The sequence below is a fragment of the Nycticebus coucang genome, chromosome 15 (genome assembly GCF_027406575.1).
Source record: "Nycticebus coucang isolate mNycCou1 chromosome 15, mNycCou1.pri, whole genome shotgun sequence".
Lineage (NCBI taxonomy): Eukaryota > Metazoa > Chordata > Mammalia > Primates > Lorisidae > Nycticebus > Nycticebus coucang.
This window is the reverse complement of record NC_069794.1, coordinates 91365426-91382602: the sequence shown is the minus strand read 5'-3', so window position 1 is coordinate 91382602 and position 17177 is coordinate 91365426. Positions and strand designations below refer to the sequence as shown.

Sequence of the window (17177 nt, the reverse complement as noted above, 5' to 3'; positions counted from 1 at the left end):
AATCCTTGATTTCCTTATCTTTGAAAACAGGATTAGTATAGTAGGCACTTCAGAGGATGGTTGTCAGGATGAAATAAAATATTGAGGCTGGGCACCTGTAGCTCAATGGGTAGGGTGCCAGCCACATACACCGGAGCTCAGAACCCAGCTCAGGCCTGCCAAACAACAGTGACAACTACAACAACAACAACAACAAAAATAGCCAGGCGTTGTCATGGGCGCTTGTAGTCCAAGCTACTTGGGAGGCTGAAGCAAGAGAATCACTTAAGCCCAAGAGTTTGAGGTTGCTCTGAGCTGTGATGCCACGGCTCTCTACTGAGGGGGACATAGTGAGACTGTGTCTCAAAAAAAAAAGAAAGAAAGAAAATATTGAATTTAAAACTAGTGTAGTATCTAACAACTGAGTTACCATCGCTAAAGACACTGATATGAGTTTAGAAAAACATGCAGATTGCTGACACCAAGTTGCTTGCCCCTCAAGGTTTTGAAGAACACTAGTACCCTGTGTGTGTAGAGGCAGAGGACTATCTGCCTATCTCTGTATGTATCTTTTACTCAATTTTACTTTGAACCTACAACTGTCCTAAAAAAAAAATAATAATAAAGCCTATTGGCAAACAGACTGCCACTGATGTCTGAAAACACCTGCTAGAGGCTCTGATTCCATTAACTGGAGAGGAGGCCCCAGCATCTGTATTTTTAAGTCTCCCTGGGTAATTCTAATGTGCATTGAAATTGGGAACCACTGGAGGAAAGTCCTTAAAATGAAAAAAAAGGGAAAGAGGAAGCCCCTTCTCTTTGAGTTTGTTGTGGTTGACTTCCCTTTCCCTGGTCAACTTTCGTCCAGATGCAGAGGGCAGCCAGGTGGGCCACTGTCCTGCAGAGACAGCCACTTGCTCCTTCCCCGGGGTGTCACCTCTCTTGCTAAATGCTCTCTTTAACTCAAACAGCATGAGGATAGACATTTGCCATACCAAGTGAATAACCCTGCTTTGCTTGACGTTAATTCATCCTAGACATGCTTACTGACTAGGCATTTGTTGCATTGATTAAGCCAACTGTTGGGGAAACAGTTGAATGAAGGAAGCTTGATTCTCCCCTGGGAGACCTCAGGGACGGTGGGTTGCACACATGCAATGTCAGAAGAAGGTGAGTGAGGGCTCGGAGAAGAGAAGGCAGGGTATTTCCCACCCAGGTGACTTCTCCACAGGAGCTGAGAATGAGCAGAGTAGCCGTTATCCAGATGAGAATAAGGCAGAGGGCTCAGAGCAGGGGCAGTGACACAGCAAAGGCTGGGAGGGGCACATTGAAGACATTTAAGACCCCAGATCACATCAGAACAGAGAATCCAGAGACAAAATTATCCTCACATCCCCATCAGATTTTTGACAAAAGAGATGAAAACATACAGTGGGGAAAGGAATCCCTGTTCAATAAATACTGCTAGGAAAACTGGATAGCCACATGTAAAAGACTGAAACTGGATCCACACCTGTCATCACTCACAAAAATTAACTCACTTAAACCTAAGACAGGAAACTATAGGAATCCCAGGGGAAACAATGAGGTAAAACTCTTATAGATATCAGCCTATAAAAAGAATTAATGAAGAAGACCCCCAAAGCAATCACAGCAACCCCCCAAAATAAATAAATGGGACCTAATCAAATTAAAAAGTTTCTGCACACCCAAGGACACAATCAAAAGAACAAATAGACAACCCACAGAATGGGAGAAAATATTCTCATGCCGTACATCTGATAAAGAACTGATAGCCAGAATCCACAAAGAACTCAAATCAGCAAGAAACAACCAAACCAACACCATTAAAAACTGGGCAAAAGGCTCGGTGCCTGTAGCTCAGTGGCTAGGGCGCTAGCCACATACACCAGAGTTGGCAGGTTTGAATCCAACCCAGGCCTGCCAAACAACAATGACAACTACAACCAAAAAATAGCCAGGTGTTGTGGTGGGCACCTGTGGTCCCAGCTACTTGGGAGGCTGAGGCAAGAGAATCGCTTAAGCCCAGGAGTGGAGGTTGCTGTGAGCTGTAATGCCATGGCACTCTACCCAGGGTGATACTGTGAGACTCTGTCTCAAAAAAATAAAAAACTGGGCAAAAGACATGAAAAGAAGCGTTTCAAATGAAAATATACCAAAAACCAACAAACTCATAAAAAATGTTCAACATCTCTAATTATTAGAGAAATCAAATCAAAACCACGTTGAGATATCGCCTAACCCCAATGAGAAAGGCTTGTATTAAAAAGTCTCAAAACAACAGATGGTGGCATATCCAGAGATATACACTGTTGATAGGGCTGCAAACTAGTGCAGCTTCTATGGAAAATTATATGAAGATACTTCAAAGAATTTAAAGTAGACCTACCATCTGATCCAGCAATCACACTGCTGGGCATATACCCAAAGGAAAAAAGGTTATTTTATAAAAAGGACACCTGCACTGGAATGTTTAGTGCAACACAATTCACAAAGATGTGGAAACAACCCACGTTCCCACCAATACATGACTGGGTTAATAAAATGTGGTGCGTGCATTTCATAGAATGCTCCTCAGCCATAAAAAAAAAAAAATTGGCAATCTAGTATCTTTTGTGACAACCTGGATGGAACTGGAAACCATTCTTCTAAATGAAACATCACAAGAATGAGAAACCAACCCCCGGACTCTATACCAACCTAATCTTTGGGGACTGATCTTTCAGTACTGAAGTGTACACACAGAAGCAAATCTCAGGGAAACTCGAGCTGGGGCAAGGGGCAGGAGGACGAGTAAATTCACACCTATCAGGTACAGGGCACGCTGACCGGGGGAAGGAAAACAAAGTGTGCGAACAAAACATGTACCCCAATATGTATTTTGAAATTAAAAACATTCTCATTTAAAACAAAATTTTTAAAGACACTTTTTATGAAGTAGGAAGGGGGCTAGCATGAGGTTGAAACGGGACCGAAAGCCAGATGTTGCAGGGTCTTGTAGACCATGTTAAAGAGTTTAGGAATAATCCCTAAAAGCAGTAAGAAACAATGGAAGGTTTTAGGCAGAAGGAACAGTTGCCATGAGGAGATTTGCTCTGAGGATAGCCACGTGCACAAAGAGTCTGATGAAGTGGTTGTTGGGAAGATTCAAATGGCAGGCGAAGCTGGCCACACTGGGATAGTGACAGTGAAACAAAGCGAAACCAAGGGAGGAGTTGGGGTGGGGGGGACTCTGTTGACTCTGTTTTGGAGAAGTTTGCTGAGGTGTCTGTGTGAGGTAGCTTGAACAGGCAGTCATTTTTTTCAAGATCCGAAGCGCAGAAGAGAAATCTCAGGTGGCAACAATTTGGGGAGGTTGCTTCATACTGTTTTCAGCGCTGAACCAAAAGACAGCATTAAATGCTTTACTTCATTCAGTCCTAAGCAAACGTGTTGGTTAGCTCTGCGAAGCCTGCTTGACTGATGGTCGGTGTACTTGTGAGTAAATAAGGACTGGCTCCAGATCGCAATTATCACAAGCACCTCTCCCTTTCATCTCGTGAGACACAATGAAATTGTAAACATCTATCTAGACACTCAAAAAAAAAAAAAAGTTCATTTTTTCCCTCTGGGGAAAAAAATTATTTTTCCTTTGTCTTTGTTGCAAGTGTGTGTGCTGTCTCACTTGCCAAGCCTCCTCTTCTCCTACGTTTGTAAGAAATAAACGTGATCCTATCTGTGCCCTGTGTAATCAAAGTCTTCCCAAGCTCACTGCTTTGATCTGTGCCCTTTCCTTAAAATTGCAAGACCACAAGGATAGAGAATTGAATTTGGCTTCTCTTATGAATTTCACTCTTTCACTTAGGCCAGTTTAAAACTTCCCTTGCACTGCTCCCAGACAATTTGGATATAACTTATCTTTCCTCTGCAGAGGGAAAAAAACACATCTTCTAGAGCGTCATCTGAGGGTGGTGGATGCTGAAGGATGACTGCTTTATGATATTAAGCGAGTGTCAGCTGAGAGATGGAGGGCTTTGCATGATCACCCTTTCACCCAGGTGACGGTAGCAGCCACTGACTGTCTCCTCCACGAAGTTTATGAACTTGAACACAGTACAAGGCACAGTGTGCATTTAAGAGCCAAATTACAAAATCAAATAGGCTTTTTCTAATTAGGTTTTAATGTAAGTATTTCCATAAGTAATCTACAAAGATCGTTGATTTACTTAATTTAAAAAAAAGTTCTAGGCAAAAAAAAAAAAAAAGTACCCGAGAGAGACGAGTTAAAAATCTTACTCATAAATTATAATAATTTGCTAGGACAACCTATTATTCTGGATTTTGCAAAGGTGTCCTTCAACCGTTGACAGCCTTCATTCATTTTTTCTTTTATCCCTTCCATTCTTACCATTTTTCTCGAGTGACACCCGTAACTCAACTCCCTGCTTAAAAGACCATCCATTAGGTAAGGTTTTGTGCCAATGATAATGATTATAAATCATGTTCAAATTTTAGAGATTTTGAAAAGACATTGAGAAATTAAAATTCAAATAATCATCACTCCTTTTGGTTCTCATTCATCAATACTGCAAAGATACACAGGTGCTCATATCTAGCCATTTCCTTTTATTTGTGGCTCAAGAAACTAGAAAGTGAAAAAGATATTTATTTCTTACAGAAACCATTGAATTATCTTTTAGTCTCATAATAATAGCTTCAAACTTTGCGGTGATTGCAGTTATTTGACGAATTTTCCAATCATTGTAAGTGGAGCACAGGGAGGGGGAGAAATATTACAAGTAACTTAAAACTACGATAAGCAAAAGCTTTCTTTTAGGGAAGTAGTTGGTTAACTTTTTGAACTCCTTGTATTAGCTGCTATAGAAAAACTGCAGGATTTTGTACTAAAACTCTGTTTCCATTCCCCCTCCTTCTTTCTACTAGAGGTAACAATTACCATGCAGTAGGCATATGATGCTATTATTTGCATTATTTATGTAGCTCTTTTTATGGCGTTGATAACATGTGCCATGCTGTCCCGGTCTCTCTCTTCCTTTCCTCCCGGGCACATGTACAAGCCCACACACGCATAGAGAGCACATGTGTCTAGACATAATAGTAACTATTATTATTAATCTTCGTTCTGAATGACAACTGGGATGCAAGTGTTCAGAGTACTTCATACATAGGACCCTTTTTTTCTTATAAAAACTATATATGAAACTATAAAATAGAACACTTGTTCTATGGTTGACAGAATACATCTGAACACACACACATGCAAAACCCAGTTTTGTCCCTAACGTGTAGTTTATTTTGTGTTTGTTAAACAGTGGTGCTCACTCACATGGGTTTATTCTGTTCCATTTTTTGTTGGGTGTCTCTGAGGTACAGGGAGATGGGAAGATGGAAGGCGTCAATCTTGAACAGGAGGCTTCCCTCGCTGCACTTCCCAGCTCTTCTCCTAACTCAGAAACCTAATGGGTGGTGAGATGGTTTGCTAGGAATGTGAGGAAACTTAAAAGAGATCACTTGTTGTATGCAGATGGTCACGCCTTCTTGATAATTATAAAAGCCTTTTAAAAGATACAGGTGTATCAGGTACAGAAAAAGGTACAGAAAAAGCATTTTCAGGGTTCTCTGCCTTCACCTTTGCCCCCTCTGTAGGAGTTAGAAATGTGAGGAATGCAGTAGCTTATGGTTAAGGTCCGCTTTGCCTGAGGTTAGCAAGAAAACAGCTTCATTTATACATACACGCTCACATCCCTGGCACTGTCCAAGTTGAACAGATAGGAAGGGGGTGAACTGGGCTGCAGGCAGATTTATTACCCCTGGAACCAAAATATGCGAACAAAATTTCCAAGGTCAGTTTTGTATTATTCAAGGGGTTGGGGGAGCTCTCTACTTTTTTATCATGCCTACCATACAAACAAATGAAGAACACAAACTTTTATAGTTTTAATAAAGATAATTTATTAGGGCAAGAAAATAAGGCATTCATGCGCACCTTGAGCAGCACACAAAATGGATTTCCTTTGGCTTTCCAGATGGTTCTATGAGCCACGTTTTAGGGTTTTGCTTGATGCTATGTGTTTGGGAATTCCATCTGATGCTCTGAAATGTAACATCATCTCTTTAACAGCAGTGTTTTGAGGAATAGTGACATGATCCTTTTAGAGTTGCAGATCCTTTTAGATTTAGTCCTTTTGAATCTTGTGAAACCAGAGAGAAAATGTCTGTTTCAAGGACTGTTTACCTCGTTGGTGTACACTCAATTAATTTGTCTTCGTTAATAATGATCGCTTATAAAATAAGCTTGGTGTGTAATTTCCTATGAGCCGTATATATTCCAAAATACGTGTAAATTCCTTTTTGTAAGTGACCCACAAATTTTCTCTCGGTTTTCTTTGTTCATCAGCTGACTGCTGTACCTCAGACTTGAGGCAGCTGTATCGCGAGGGAAACTGTTGGTCACAGGGGGAATCAAATGGGAAACGATGATTAGATCCGTCCAGATTCATCATTGATACTGGAGAAAAATCTAAAGTCCCCAAAGCCTATGCCTAGGTTAAAGAGCCAAGTGGTATCATTTTTATGCATGTTTGGGACAAATGTTAACCTTTTGGTAGGAGATAATTCATTTAGTGCATCATCAGTTATTATACAGCACCCTCCAACCCTATGAGAAACCTACAATCAGGCCCCGATCTAAGTCTTCAGTACTGGTAATTATACCTATTCACTCTAATTACCCCAGTAGATTATAACAGACCCAAATAGCTGGATTACACCCAAATAGCAACAGCTGTGTTTCAGAGTGAAAACTTGGTAGTAGACGGTAAAATGAGTGACTGGGCCAAACTTAAAATTTCACTCCCTTATGTGTTTTGTTTCATTTCCTTCTAGTTTTTTAGCTAAGCTTCTAGAAAGCCATTTATAATGCCACATATGGGGGACAGACTAATTCTTATACCTCAGATGAGAATAGTTTATTAGGTGCATGTTTGTTTTTAAGCAGTGATACTTAAACCTGAAATCTATATACATCTACAGATTATAGAGATATTACCTTACTTAAAAAAATATATGATGCCATGAGAAATTCTATAAGACAAAGCTAAGTCTTTTTTGGAATCATGTCAATAGTTTGAGAAAAAAATAAAAATAACAGACGTGGTTCTGTTCTGCTCTTAACAGAGCCCATCTTCTACTTCGGTGATGTGGAGTACTCTGTGGATGAGAGTGCAGGCCACGTTGAAGTGCGGGTGTGGAGAACGGGCACCGACCTGTCCAGGCCTTCTAGCATCACTGTGAGATCTCGGAAGACGGACCCGCCCTCTGCAGATGGTGAATGTCTCCCACATCGGCAGTGTTGATAGTTCAACAACTTCCAACTACCACGAAACAAATTTCTTTAAAGCTAAAATATTTTACTTCTATTAAAGCAGTTTGGCTGAATGTATTTTTTTTTCTGAGATTATATGTGGGTCTCTACGAAAGTTTTGAGACAGACCGTATTTGTGGTCCATTATTTCACTTCCAAGAAACACAGTCAACAGCATCCTGTCTGATTTACCCATGCAAGCTTCAACTTACTCAGCTTTTTCTTCTTCTTTCTTTCTTTTTTCTTTTTTGAGACAGAGTCTTAGTCTGCCACCCTGGGTACAGTGCTGTGCTGTCATAGCTCACAGCAACCTTAAACTCCTGGGCTCACATGATCCTCTTGCCTCAGCCTCCCTAGTAGCTGGGACTACAGGCACCATCTCCACACCAGGCTAGTTTTTTTTTATTTTTAGTAGAGACAGAGTCTCATTTTGCTCAGGCTAGTGCAATACACCCGCTTCAGACTCCCAGAGTGCTGGGATTACAGGCATGAGCCACCTCACCCAGCCCAACTCGCTCAGCTGACTGGTCTTACTGGGAGGGCTCTATTTGATTCTGGCCACCCGTATTTTTACATTTTTTGATGCTTGCGTATCTCAAAACTTTCATAATGACCCACATGCTATTTAGGAGATAAATCTAGGTCTTTTTTTACTACTGTGAGAAAGTGCACTGGAGGGGCATGACTCAGAGGCTAGGTTACACATTAAAACTCGAAGACTCTAAATTCTGATGCTGATGTTTGCATGAATTGGCAACTCTAACCCTGTTCTGTGTTAGGACGTCACAGAATGCTGCCCCCCTCATGGGGATGCAGTGACATCTAAGCCCTGTGTGGTGTGTCTCTTCAGTTGGCTTCCTCCTCATTTTAACCACATGTCCCCATAAATACTTCAGATCAGAAAGGCTCTTCCCATGCTTCATTACACAACTGTCCCAGATGGCACACACTTACTTTTTATTCTGGGATCTGTATCTCCAAAAGGTTCATCATAGAACCTAGGTATATATATATATACCTATATATATATATTTTGCAAGTATAATTTTCAAAGGGCTATTTGACAGATTTCAGCATTAACTGTCAACTCTGTAGTCATGTTTAATAAAAATGACATCTACCCTTGGCTCCCTTTTCAATAGAAATTAGGTAAATCATTTTGATCATAGAGTTTAAAGCAAGCAAAGGATTCAGAGTTTCCTTCTGTTTCCCTACATGATCAATGATTTAAACTCTCTCTCATATGCACACACACGTGAACACACATGAATGTCATACACATGTCACAATTCATCAAACAAAGCAATCGGGGTCATACCATTGTAAAACGTATCCTTAAGTTTTAACTTTCCTGTTTTTTTGTTTTGTTTTGTTTTGTTTTAATTTGGCCGGGGCTGGGTTTGAACCCGCCACCTCCGGCATATGGGACCGGCGCCCTACCCGCTGAGCCACAGGCGCCGCCCAAGCTTTAACTTTTCTAACATAGCGGAACCAGCATAGTGTTTTGCATGTAGCAGTTTCCCAGGAAAGACTTGTTTCAACAAATTAGTTATTTTTAGGAGACAAATTCTAATCAGAGGTGGGGAGAGGGAGAGAGAATGGGATCAAAAGGAAAGAAGCAGAGGAAAAGGACCATGTACAAAAGAACCACAAGGAGACACAGACACTTTAAAAAGTGAATTAAAAACTCACCATTGTTGCACATTCCATAGATAAAAAAATAACAAAAGATCAAAAGGTAGGATGACAAACAAGAGTAATAATACTGAACTGCTGTTCTCACTTTTTTTTTGAGATAGAGTTTCAGTATGTCGCCCTCCGTAGAGTGCTGTGGCATTGCAGCTCACAGCAACCTCCAACTCTTGGACTTAAGCGATTCTCCTGCCTCAGCTTCCCAAGTATCTGGGACTACAGGCACCCAGCACACACCCAGCTACCTTATTGTTGTAGTTGCCATTGTCTGGTGGGCCTCGGCTGGGTTTGAACCCACCAGCCCTGGTGTATGTGGCTGGCACCCTAGCCGCTGAGCTACAGGCACCGAGCCCCAACTCTCAGTCTTTATGGAGTGGCTGAAGAGGAAAGGACAGTTTTATTCTTTTTTTTAATTATTAAGTCATATACACATAAATCATGTATACATTAGTACATTTATGGGGTACAGGGTGCTGATTTCATATACAATTTGGAATGCTTAGATCAAATTAGTTAATGTAGGGTTTCACCTCATTTACTTATTGTGTTAAAACATTTATATTGTATACTTAGTAGATTTGACATGTACCCTTGCAATATGCTCCATAGGTGACAGTTTTATTCTTATCTACTTTAGATATAAATGGAGGTATCAACACTAGATATATATACCCCTTGGTCTGAAAAATATTAAGTCAAAGATCAAATATGTCTCTGATAAAATATGTCTCCTTGCCTGGGGTGAGGAGACATAAGCTCGTGGGACAGAGCTTATCCTCGAGAGATGTCGCTTTCATCAACAAACAACCTCATACCCAAACAGAGTGTTCTGTAATGGCTCCAGCAAAGAGATATAAGATACTTACCTAACGGGTAGCGCCTGTGGCTCAGAAGGGTAGAGCACTGGTCCCATATGCCAGAGGTGACGGGTTCAAACCCAGCCCTGGCCAAACAAAAAAAAAAGAAAGATACTTAACTAATATTAATGAAATTTTAAATATACACATTACATATATAATTTATGATGATCAGCTATATGTGATTGATAGGCTGATTATTCTAAGCCTGATTTTTATTAGAGAATTTCAAAATAAAGATAGAGAAACTGTAACACAGAAAGCTGAAATAATTAATCCAAAGTTCAGCCATGAGGTATAAAGGCCAGGACCTGTTCTTTGATCGACCACCTCAATAACCATGCGGACAGTAATCTTTTGTATGTCTGTAAATGTACTTCTCTGTGGGGTTATGCTCGTCTCTAACTTTTTTAATGAATTAGAAACACATCTACATAACTTATATCTTTTCTTTCTTTTTTTTTAATTGGGTCACTACCCGACTAATTCTCTTCTTATTGTCATAGCTGGAACAGACTATGTGGGAATCAGTCGTAATTTAGATTTTGCCCCTGGAGTCAACATGCAGACTGTTCGTGTCGTCATTTTGGATGACCTTGGACAACCAGTGTTGGAGGGAATTGAGAAATTTGAACTTGTGCTTCGTATGCCTGTGAATGCGGCCCTCGGCGAGCCCAGCAAAGCCACAGTGTCCATAAATGACTCTGTCTCTGATTGTGAGTGTTTATCAATTTTGTAATGATAAGTACCATGATAGGCAAAGATTTATACATATATACACACAAAACACATGTATATATAAGTAAAATGATAAACTATATATACCTAATCTAGTTTATATATAGGTATAATAAACATATAGATTGGGTGGCTTGAGCAACAGAAATTTATTGTCTCATCGTTGTGGCTAGAAATCCAAAATCCTGCTGTTGCTGGTTCCTTCTGAGGCCTGTAAGCGAAGGGGGTTCTAGGCTTCTCTCTCTGGCTTGTAAATGGCCATCTGGCCCTCAAGTCTCTCCACATCTTTCACATCGTGACCCCTCTAGGAGTGTCTGTGTGTCTGGTTTTTCCCTTTGTATGGAGACACCAGCCGTACTGGATTAGGACACCACCACCCACCTCCCCCACTTGGTCACCTACCAGTGAAGACCCTACCTACCAGTTAGGTCACATTCTTAGGCACTGCAGGTGAGGATGTCAACCTGTGGATTTCAGAAGGACACAGTTCAATGCATACAAATATCCCAGCTAGCTGTGTCTTCCTTTCTCCTGATTATTTTGATAGCATCTGACAGTCACAGAAGAAAACTTTTAGTCTTCTTCCCAAATAGTATCATGATCAGTATCTTAATGGTTTCTCCAGAATTCCCCTTGACCCGGCTGAGTGGAGCCATATAGAAGCACACGAACCCTTGGGTGTCAGTGATCTTTTTCTACTTCTCAGCCCAAGATGCTTTCTGTCTTCTCCTTCCCCCAGATATTCCTGAAATTTCCCTAATAAGGTGCCAAAAATATTGTTCTGAGACAACCAGCTGCAGACACAGGGCAGGGCCCTCTGACACACGTCATCACGAGGGAATGCTCAGCACTCTTCAAATGGTGGTTGTCACAGTGCTTGGTGGAATCTAGCCTGTCATCAGTGAGATCTGTACATAACTGACCTAGCACAGGTGTCAATTAAAAATCACACACACACATACTCATTGTCAACTTTCTCAACATCATCTGGGTAAACGAGGCTCATAATACGTGTGCTGTATTTAATGTTCTTCATTATCAGGAAATTCTGCAAATGCTCATGACTAGGAAACATATAGATAGAAAAATCTGAAGGTCTGTGATTTATTCTATTATTTTTTGTAGCATTTCGTTGTATATCAAAGGTAAGGAAATCAAAACTCTTGAAGTGATTTGTTCAAGGTCAAGACATGGGCAAGTGAGGGAGGAGAGATCCAGTTCTTTCCGTTATCCTTTCTACTAAACCACATATTCTGAAATGTCATTTTCCTTAAGGAAATCTCTGTTCATCTTGATCCATGAGTTTATTTTTGTAGTGCCTAAGATGCAGTTCAAAGAACGGGTGTATACTGGTAGTGAGAACGATGGGCGAATCGCCGCAGTGATCCACAGAAGTGGAAACACCCAGTACATGTCTTCAGTGAGATGCTACAGTCGGCAGGGCTCAGCTCAGGTGATGATGGACTTTGAAGAGCGCCCGAACACTGATGTCTCCATCATCACGTTCCTCCCTGGTAAGCTGGAGCTTGAAATTTTTATATGAAATTTGAGGAAGCCAAGATTTTGTTGTGAAATAATACATCCTGGGAATATAAGTTTCTTAATATTAACTAGCATATGACATGGTTGTATGGTTTAAATGGCAAGGTGAGGTAGATTTTAGCAGGGTGAATGAATGCCCTTTCAGTTTCTGTTTTAACTTACAGATTTCCATGGATGTGCTCTATTGTTTATGCCAAAATTAGCAGACAAGGGTATATGGAATGTTAGATTTCACAATGCTTGGAATCAAACTTAATGTTTAAATGAAACGAAATAAAAAGAAATAGGGCTTTTTGTTGTTGTTGTTTTGGGTTTGTTGTTTGTTTTTTTTTTTGAGACACAGTCTCACTCTGTCATCCAGGCTAAAGTGCCATGGTCTCAGTCTACCTCACAACAACCTCAAACTCTTGGGCTCAAGGAATCCACCTGGCTCAGGCTCCTAAGTAGCTGGAACTACAGGTGACTATCACAGCGCCCTGCTAATTGTTCTGGTTTTAGCAGAGATGGGGTCTTGCTCTTGCTCAGGCTGATCTTGAATTCCTGAGCTCAAGGGATCCTCCTGCCTTGGTCTCCCAGAGTGCAAGGATTATGTTTATGAGCTACCATGCCTAGCTTAGGTGTTTTGTTTTTAATATGTATTTATTTCCTTAGCATATTTGGTCTCTTTGATCTACTAATTGTACGTACAGAAGTCTATTCTAAGAAAAAGAATTGTAAATGCATAGAAAGATCCTTTTATGTGCTTTTTCATCACAAAGTTACTTATGGTAATGCGAGATTTAAAACAATTTGAGAATTATTTATTTAGCCAGCCATATGATGGTATTTTCTATAGCCATTAAAAATATCTTAAAGACTTATTAATTAGATAGGGGAAAATTCAAAATATAATATTGGTCCCATTATTTATTTATTTATTTTGAGATAGAATTTCACTACATCGCCCTCAGTAAAGTGCTGTGGTGTCACAGCTCACAGCAACCTCAAACTCTTGGGCTTACGCGATTCTCTTGCCTCAGCCTCCCAAGTAGCTGGAACTATAGGTGCCTACCACAACACCTGGCTATTTTTTGGTTGCAGTTGTCATTGTTTTTAGCAGGCCCGGGCCGGGCTCAAACCCACCAGCTTCAGTGTATGTGGCTGGCACCCTACTCAATGAGCTATGGGTGACGAGCCACTGGTCCCACTTTTTAGAAGCAAAGGCCTAATTGTTCTTGGCTCAATGATTTTCAGTTAGTCATATTAGAAACTAGTGTTGCGGTCAAAAGAACAACGTCAAACTATCCAAGGCTGCTACAAACTTTGCTTCCTGATGCTAATACTAGAAATTCATTTTTAGAAATTAGTATTTACTTTTCCCCTTGTTTTCCAAGACGAATAACAGAACTTAAAGACAAAAATGAAAGAAATTCTCTGTACAAATAAAAGCCTGGCGTTGCATGTATTCAAACATTTACTCACTGCTTCAGCAAGTACCTTCTGAAGGCTGATTAATGCTACACACTGTTCTTTGCACTGGTACAACGGAAAGAAAAGCCACATCCTGGTCCTCAGGGCGCTTCCATTCTGGCTGAGGTGTGTCCCCTTGGCCTGTGGGCTGCGACTGACCAGCTGACTTTTGTGTTGTTCCAGGTGAGACGGAAAAGCCTTGTGTCCTTGAGCTGATAGATGACACCCTCTACGAGGAGGTGGAGGAGCTGCGTCTGGTCCTGGGCACACCACAAAGCAACTCCCCCTTCGGGGCTGCCATTGGTGAACAAAATGAAACTCTCATAAGGATCCGAGACGACGCAGATAGTACGAAGCCATTTCTTATGCTCAGCTGTAACTTGGGAACTGAAATCGACCTGAGTTAAAGATTCAGATAGTTCAGAAAATAACTCCCTCTCTCTGACTAGGGTTTTTAAGCAATTAAGCAACAGAGACCAACACAAATAGGGAACCAAAACAAACCATTAAAACTGAAACCGTTGATGTTGGAGAATTTAACTTATACCTGAAGATGGAATCTCAAACATTCACAGAGCAACTGTTTCTTCCTTCCTCTCCCCCTTTCAGGGGCCTGCTCCCCTATAATTGATGGCACATGGGGAGAGCCTAGAGCACCAGGAGCTGGCTGGTTCCCAGGAAGGAGGGGGCTACACTTGTCAGCTTCTCCTTCCACACACACCACGACATTGAATGAGGGTCGGGGAAGCCAGCAGCCTAGCAGTAACCAGCTCCTCCCCACACAAAGAAACAGGAAAGGCAGGGAGAACGCATTCCCCTCACTAACACTCCGTTTGTCTGTGTTTCCCCCAATTTTAGAAACCATCATTAAATTTGGAGAAACCAAATTTAGTGTCACTGAACCTAAAGAACCAGGAGAGTCAGCAGTCATAAAAATTCCAGTGATTCGCCAAGGAGACACGTCAAAGGTTTCCATCGTGAGAGTCCACACCAAGGACGGCTCCGCCACCTCTGGAGAAGACTACCACCCTGTGTCTGAAGGTGCGGCCCGGCCTGTCTCCGGATAGATCAGGCCCACACTGGCCTTAGTGCTGGCACCCTTGAGGAAAGAGGAGAAGCATCCAATGGAAATACAAATAGGCACTCTCTTTTCAGTTCAACACTTTAGGAAAAGAGGAACAATGAACTATATGGCTAGGATTTTGCCTTATGACGTACAGAGTACATGTGTTACAACTTAGGGACATTTTTAGGTGTGCTAGATGACCTTCTGTTTTGAGTCTACCTTTTTACTGGTTTACCTCTGTCATAAGTCATCACATTTAAAATACTGGTTTCCCCCTAATTTTCTATTACCCTGAAATCTGCATGACAGCATTAGACAACCTGTCTTCCTTTAGAGAACCTCAACAGTCTAAAGCTAAAGGTAGAAAACTTTGTGCTAACCAAGGACAGTACAAGTGTGGTGAAATACCACTACAGGGACCATGAATTTTCTGGGACTCAGGAGCCTCCAACGGATGCTTTTCATTCCTCTCCTTTTCCAGATTTTGGGGCCATTTCACCGTTTACTTCTATCAGTAACTAAAACGAATCTGTTCTTCCCTCTCGCTCATTCTCTGAATTATATGAAGACCTAGTAAGCATAAATTTATGTCTAAAATTAAGTGTATGAATTATGTGGCGTTCTACCTAAACACTGTTTCTACTTCCCCCCTCTAACCACCAATAATGTTTAGTTCTTGAGGATCATAGCACTTCAGGACGTCTTCAGCCCTACCTCGCAAACAAGATTTAGAAAGTGACTGATAGGTGTCACTGAACCAGTAATTAACAAGGCAAGAAAAACAATAACATCTTCTACAAAGGCTCTTGTATTGTCTTTGTGTCTAAGAATAATAATTTGATAAACCGTTATAGAACATCAAAGATATCCTAAGATTATTCTCTAAGTAAAGAATAATAATATATTTGAAGTAAATCACATACAGGGTCCAGCAGAGGTAACAGCCTTTTGTCCTTGACTATGACATTGTTATATTACAGAATTACGTGCTTATGATTTTGTGATAAAAGATCAGTATAGATTACTGGCTCATAAAAAAGGACACAATCTGTGCCGTTATCTGTAGTCCGCATTATTCACGTGTAATGCTTCTGTAATGTAACAACATCACACCCCAGCACAAAAGGGCATTACTTCTGCCTCGGCCCTGTGCAATCCAAAAGCAGAGAAAAAACTGACTAGCTGGTGAATTTGAAATCTAAAATGTGAAATGTGAAATCTAAAATCTCTAACGTGCAGGTTTTATATGAAAGAAAAATCTTCCAACTATTAATAATACGATCTTTAATAGAAGTTGTTTTACTTAGAAATAAAACAGTCCCTTTTGCTTAAACAGAAACAGAATTAGAGCTACGTAGTAAATAGCTGGCAGATAATGTCAGAAAAAAGTTAAATAATATTTAGTCAGCCTATTTGTCTCTTTTATCCCATATATGTCAACATGCTGTTTATAATGCTTTATTGTAAAAATTTAAGGAATTTTTTTCAGAAATGTTCTATTATCTCTTTGTATGGTTCAAATTGAGGTCAGGCTTTTTCAAATAAGCAGAAAAAATTAAATGTCAAATAAAAGTTGACCTTTTTGTGCACTAAAAATGTCTAAAGTAACAAGGTAAATGTGAATGAGAAAGCTTGACTACCATCTGGCAAATGTACTATCAGAAAATAATAATTCAAATATTTTAGGTTAATTTTTTAAGTTTTTAACTTCTTAGAAATTTGGCTTGTATTTATAACTTAGGGGTGATAAAAATGCGAATGCTTATAGGGCTAAGACAAGCCATGAAAATGGGCAAAGCAAGGGAAATGTGAGGGGAAATGGAATTATTACAGTGTTATTAAACCAGCAAGTCCATTCCTTGCTGAGAAAAACCTGCACTATTATAACCTGGTTGCTATAGACTGTTGCAGTGCAGAAAGCTTCAAAAGAACTCAAAACATCTGTATTTTCCTATAAAATTTCCATATTTTTAAGTATTAGAAACTAATTTTGTAATGTCCTGTTATACAAGTGAGGCCAAACAAAGTAGTAGGCCACCAATGATCGACTATTCTCATTCTCTGTATCAAAACCGAAGTTCTCTCAGGATCTGAAAGTCAGGGACAGATAGCCTCAAAGGACACCCCGAGGCCAGTAGGAAAAACAGCTGTCTCAAAAAAGAGAGCAAGCTGGGTAGCACCTGTGGCTCAAAGCGGAGATGGCGGGTTCAAACCCGACCCCAGCCAAAACTGCAAAAAAAAAAAAATAGAAAGAGAGCTGATTTTAAATAATAAAAAAATCTTTATAAAGAGAAAAAAGTCCTCTTTATAGCTGATAATTGCATACACTGGAGATGTATTTTCTTCTGCCCAACTTTAGAAGATTTATAATTTATAACTACAATGACTGAATTGCAGAAAGCAGCGATCATTACCTCTTCTAATTGGCCTGTCTTTGTGGTCTTTACATTTTCTCATTTGAAACAGTATC

At 40.3% G+C, this 17177-nt stretch overlaps 1 protein-coding gene across 1 annotated transcript in view; it reads left to right on the top strand.

Annotated features, from left to right (window-relative positions):
• The window catches only part of FREM2 (FRAS1 related extracellular matrix 2), a 170479-nt gene that overhangs the window by 120703 nt on the left and 32599 nt on the right, over positions 1–17177 (top strand). The window contains exons 7-11 of the mRNA XM_053563919.1: positions 7177–7326; positions 10419–10628; positions 11967–12164; positions 13825–13989; positions 14500–14682. Coding sequence (XP_053419894.1) covers positions 7177–7326; positions 10419–10628; positions 11967–12164; positions 13825–13989; positions 14500–14682 — 906 coding nt within the window. The remainder of the gene's footprint in view (positions 1–7176; positions 7327–10418; positions 10629–11966; positions 12165–13824; positions 13990–14499; positions 14683–17177) is intronic.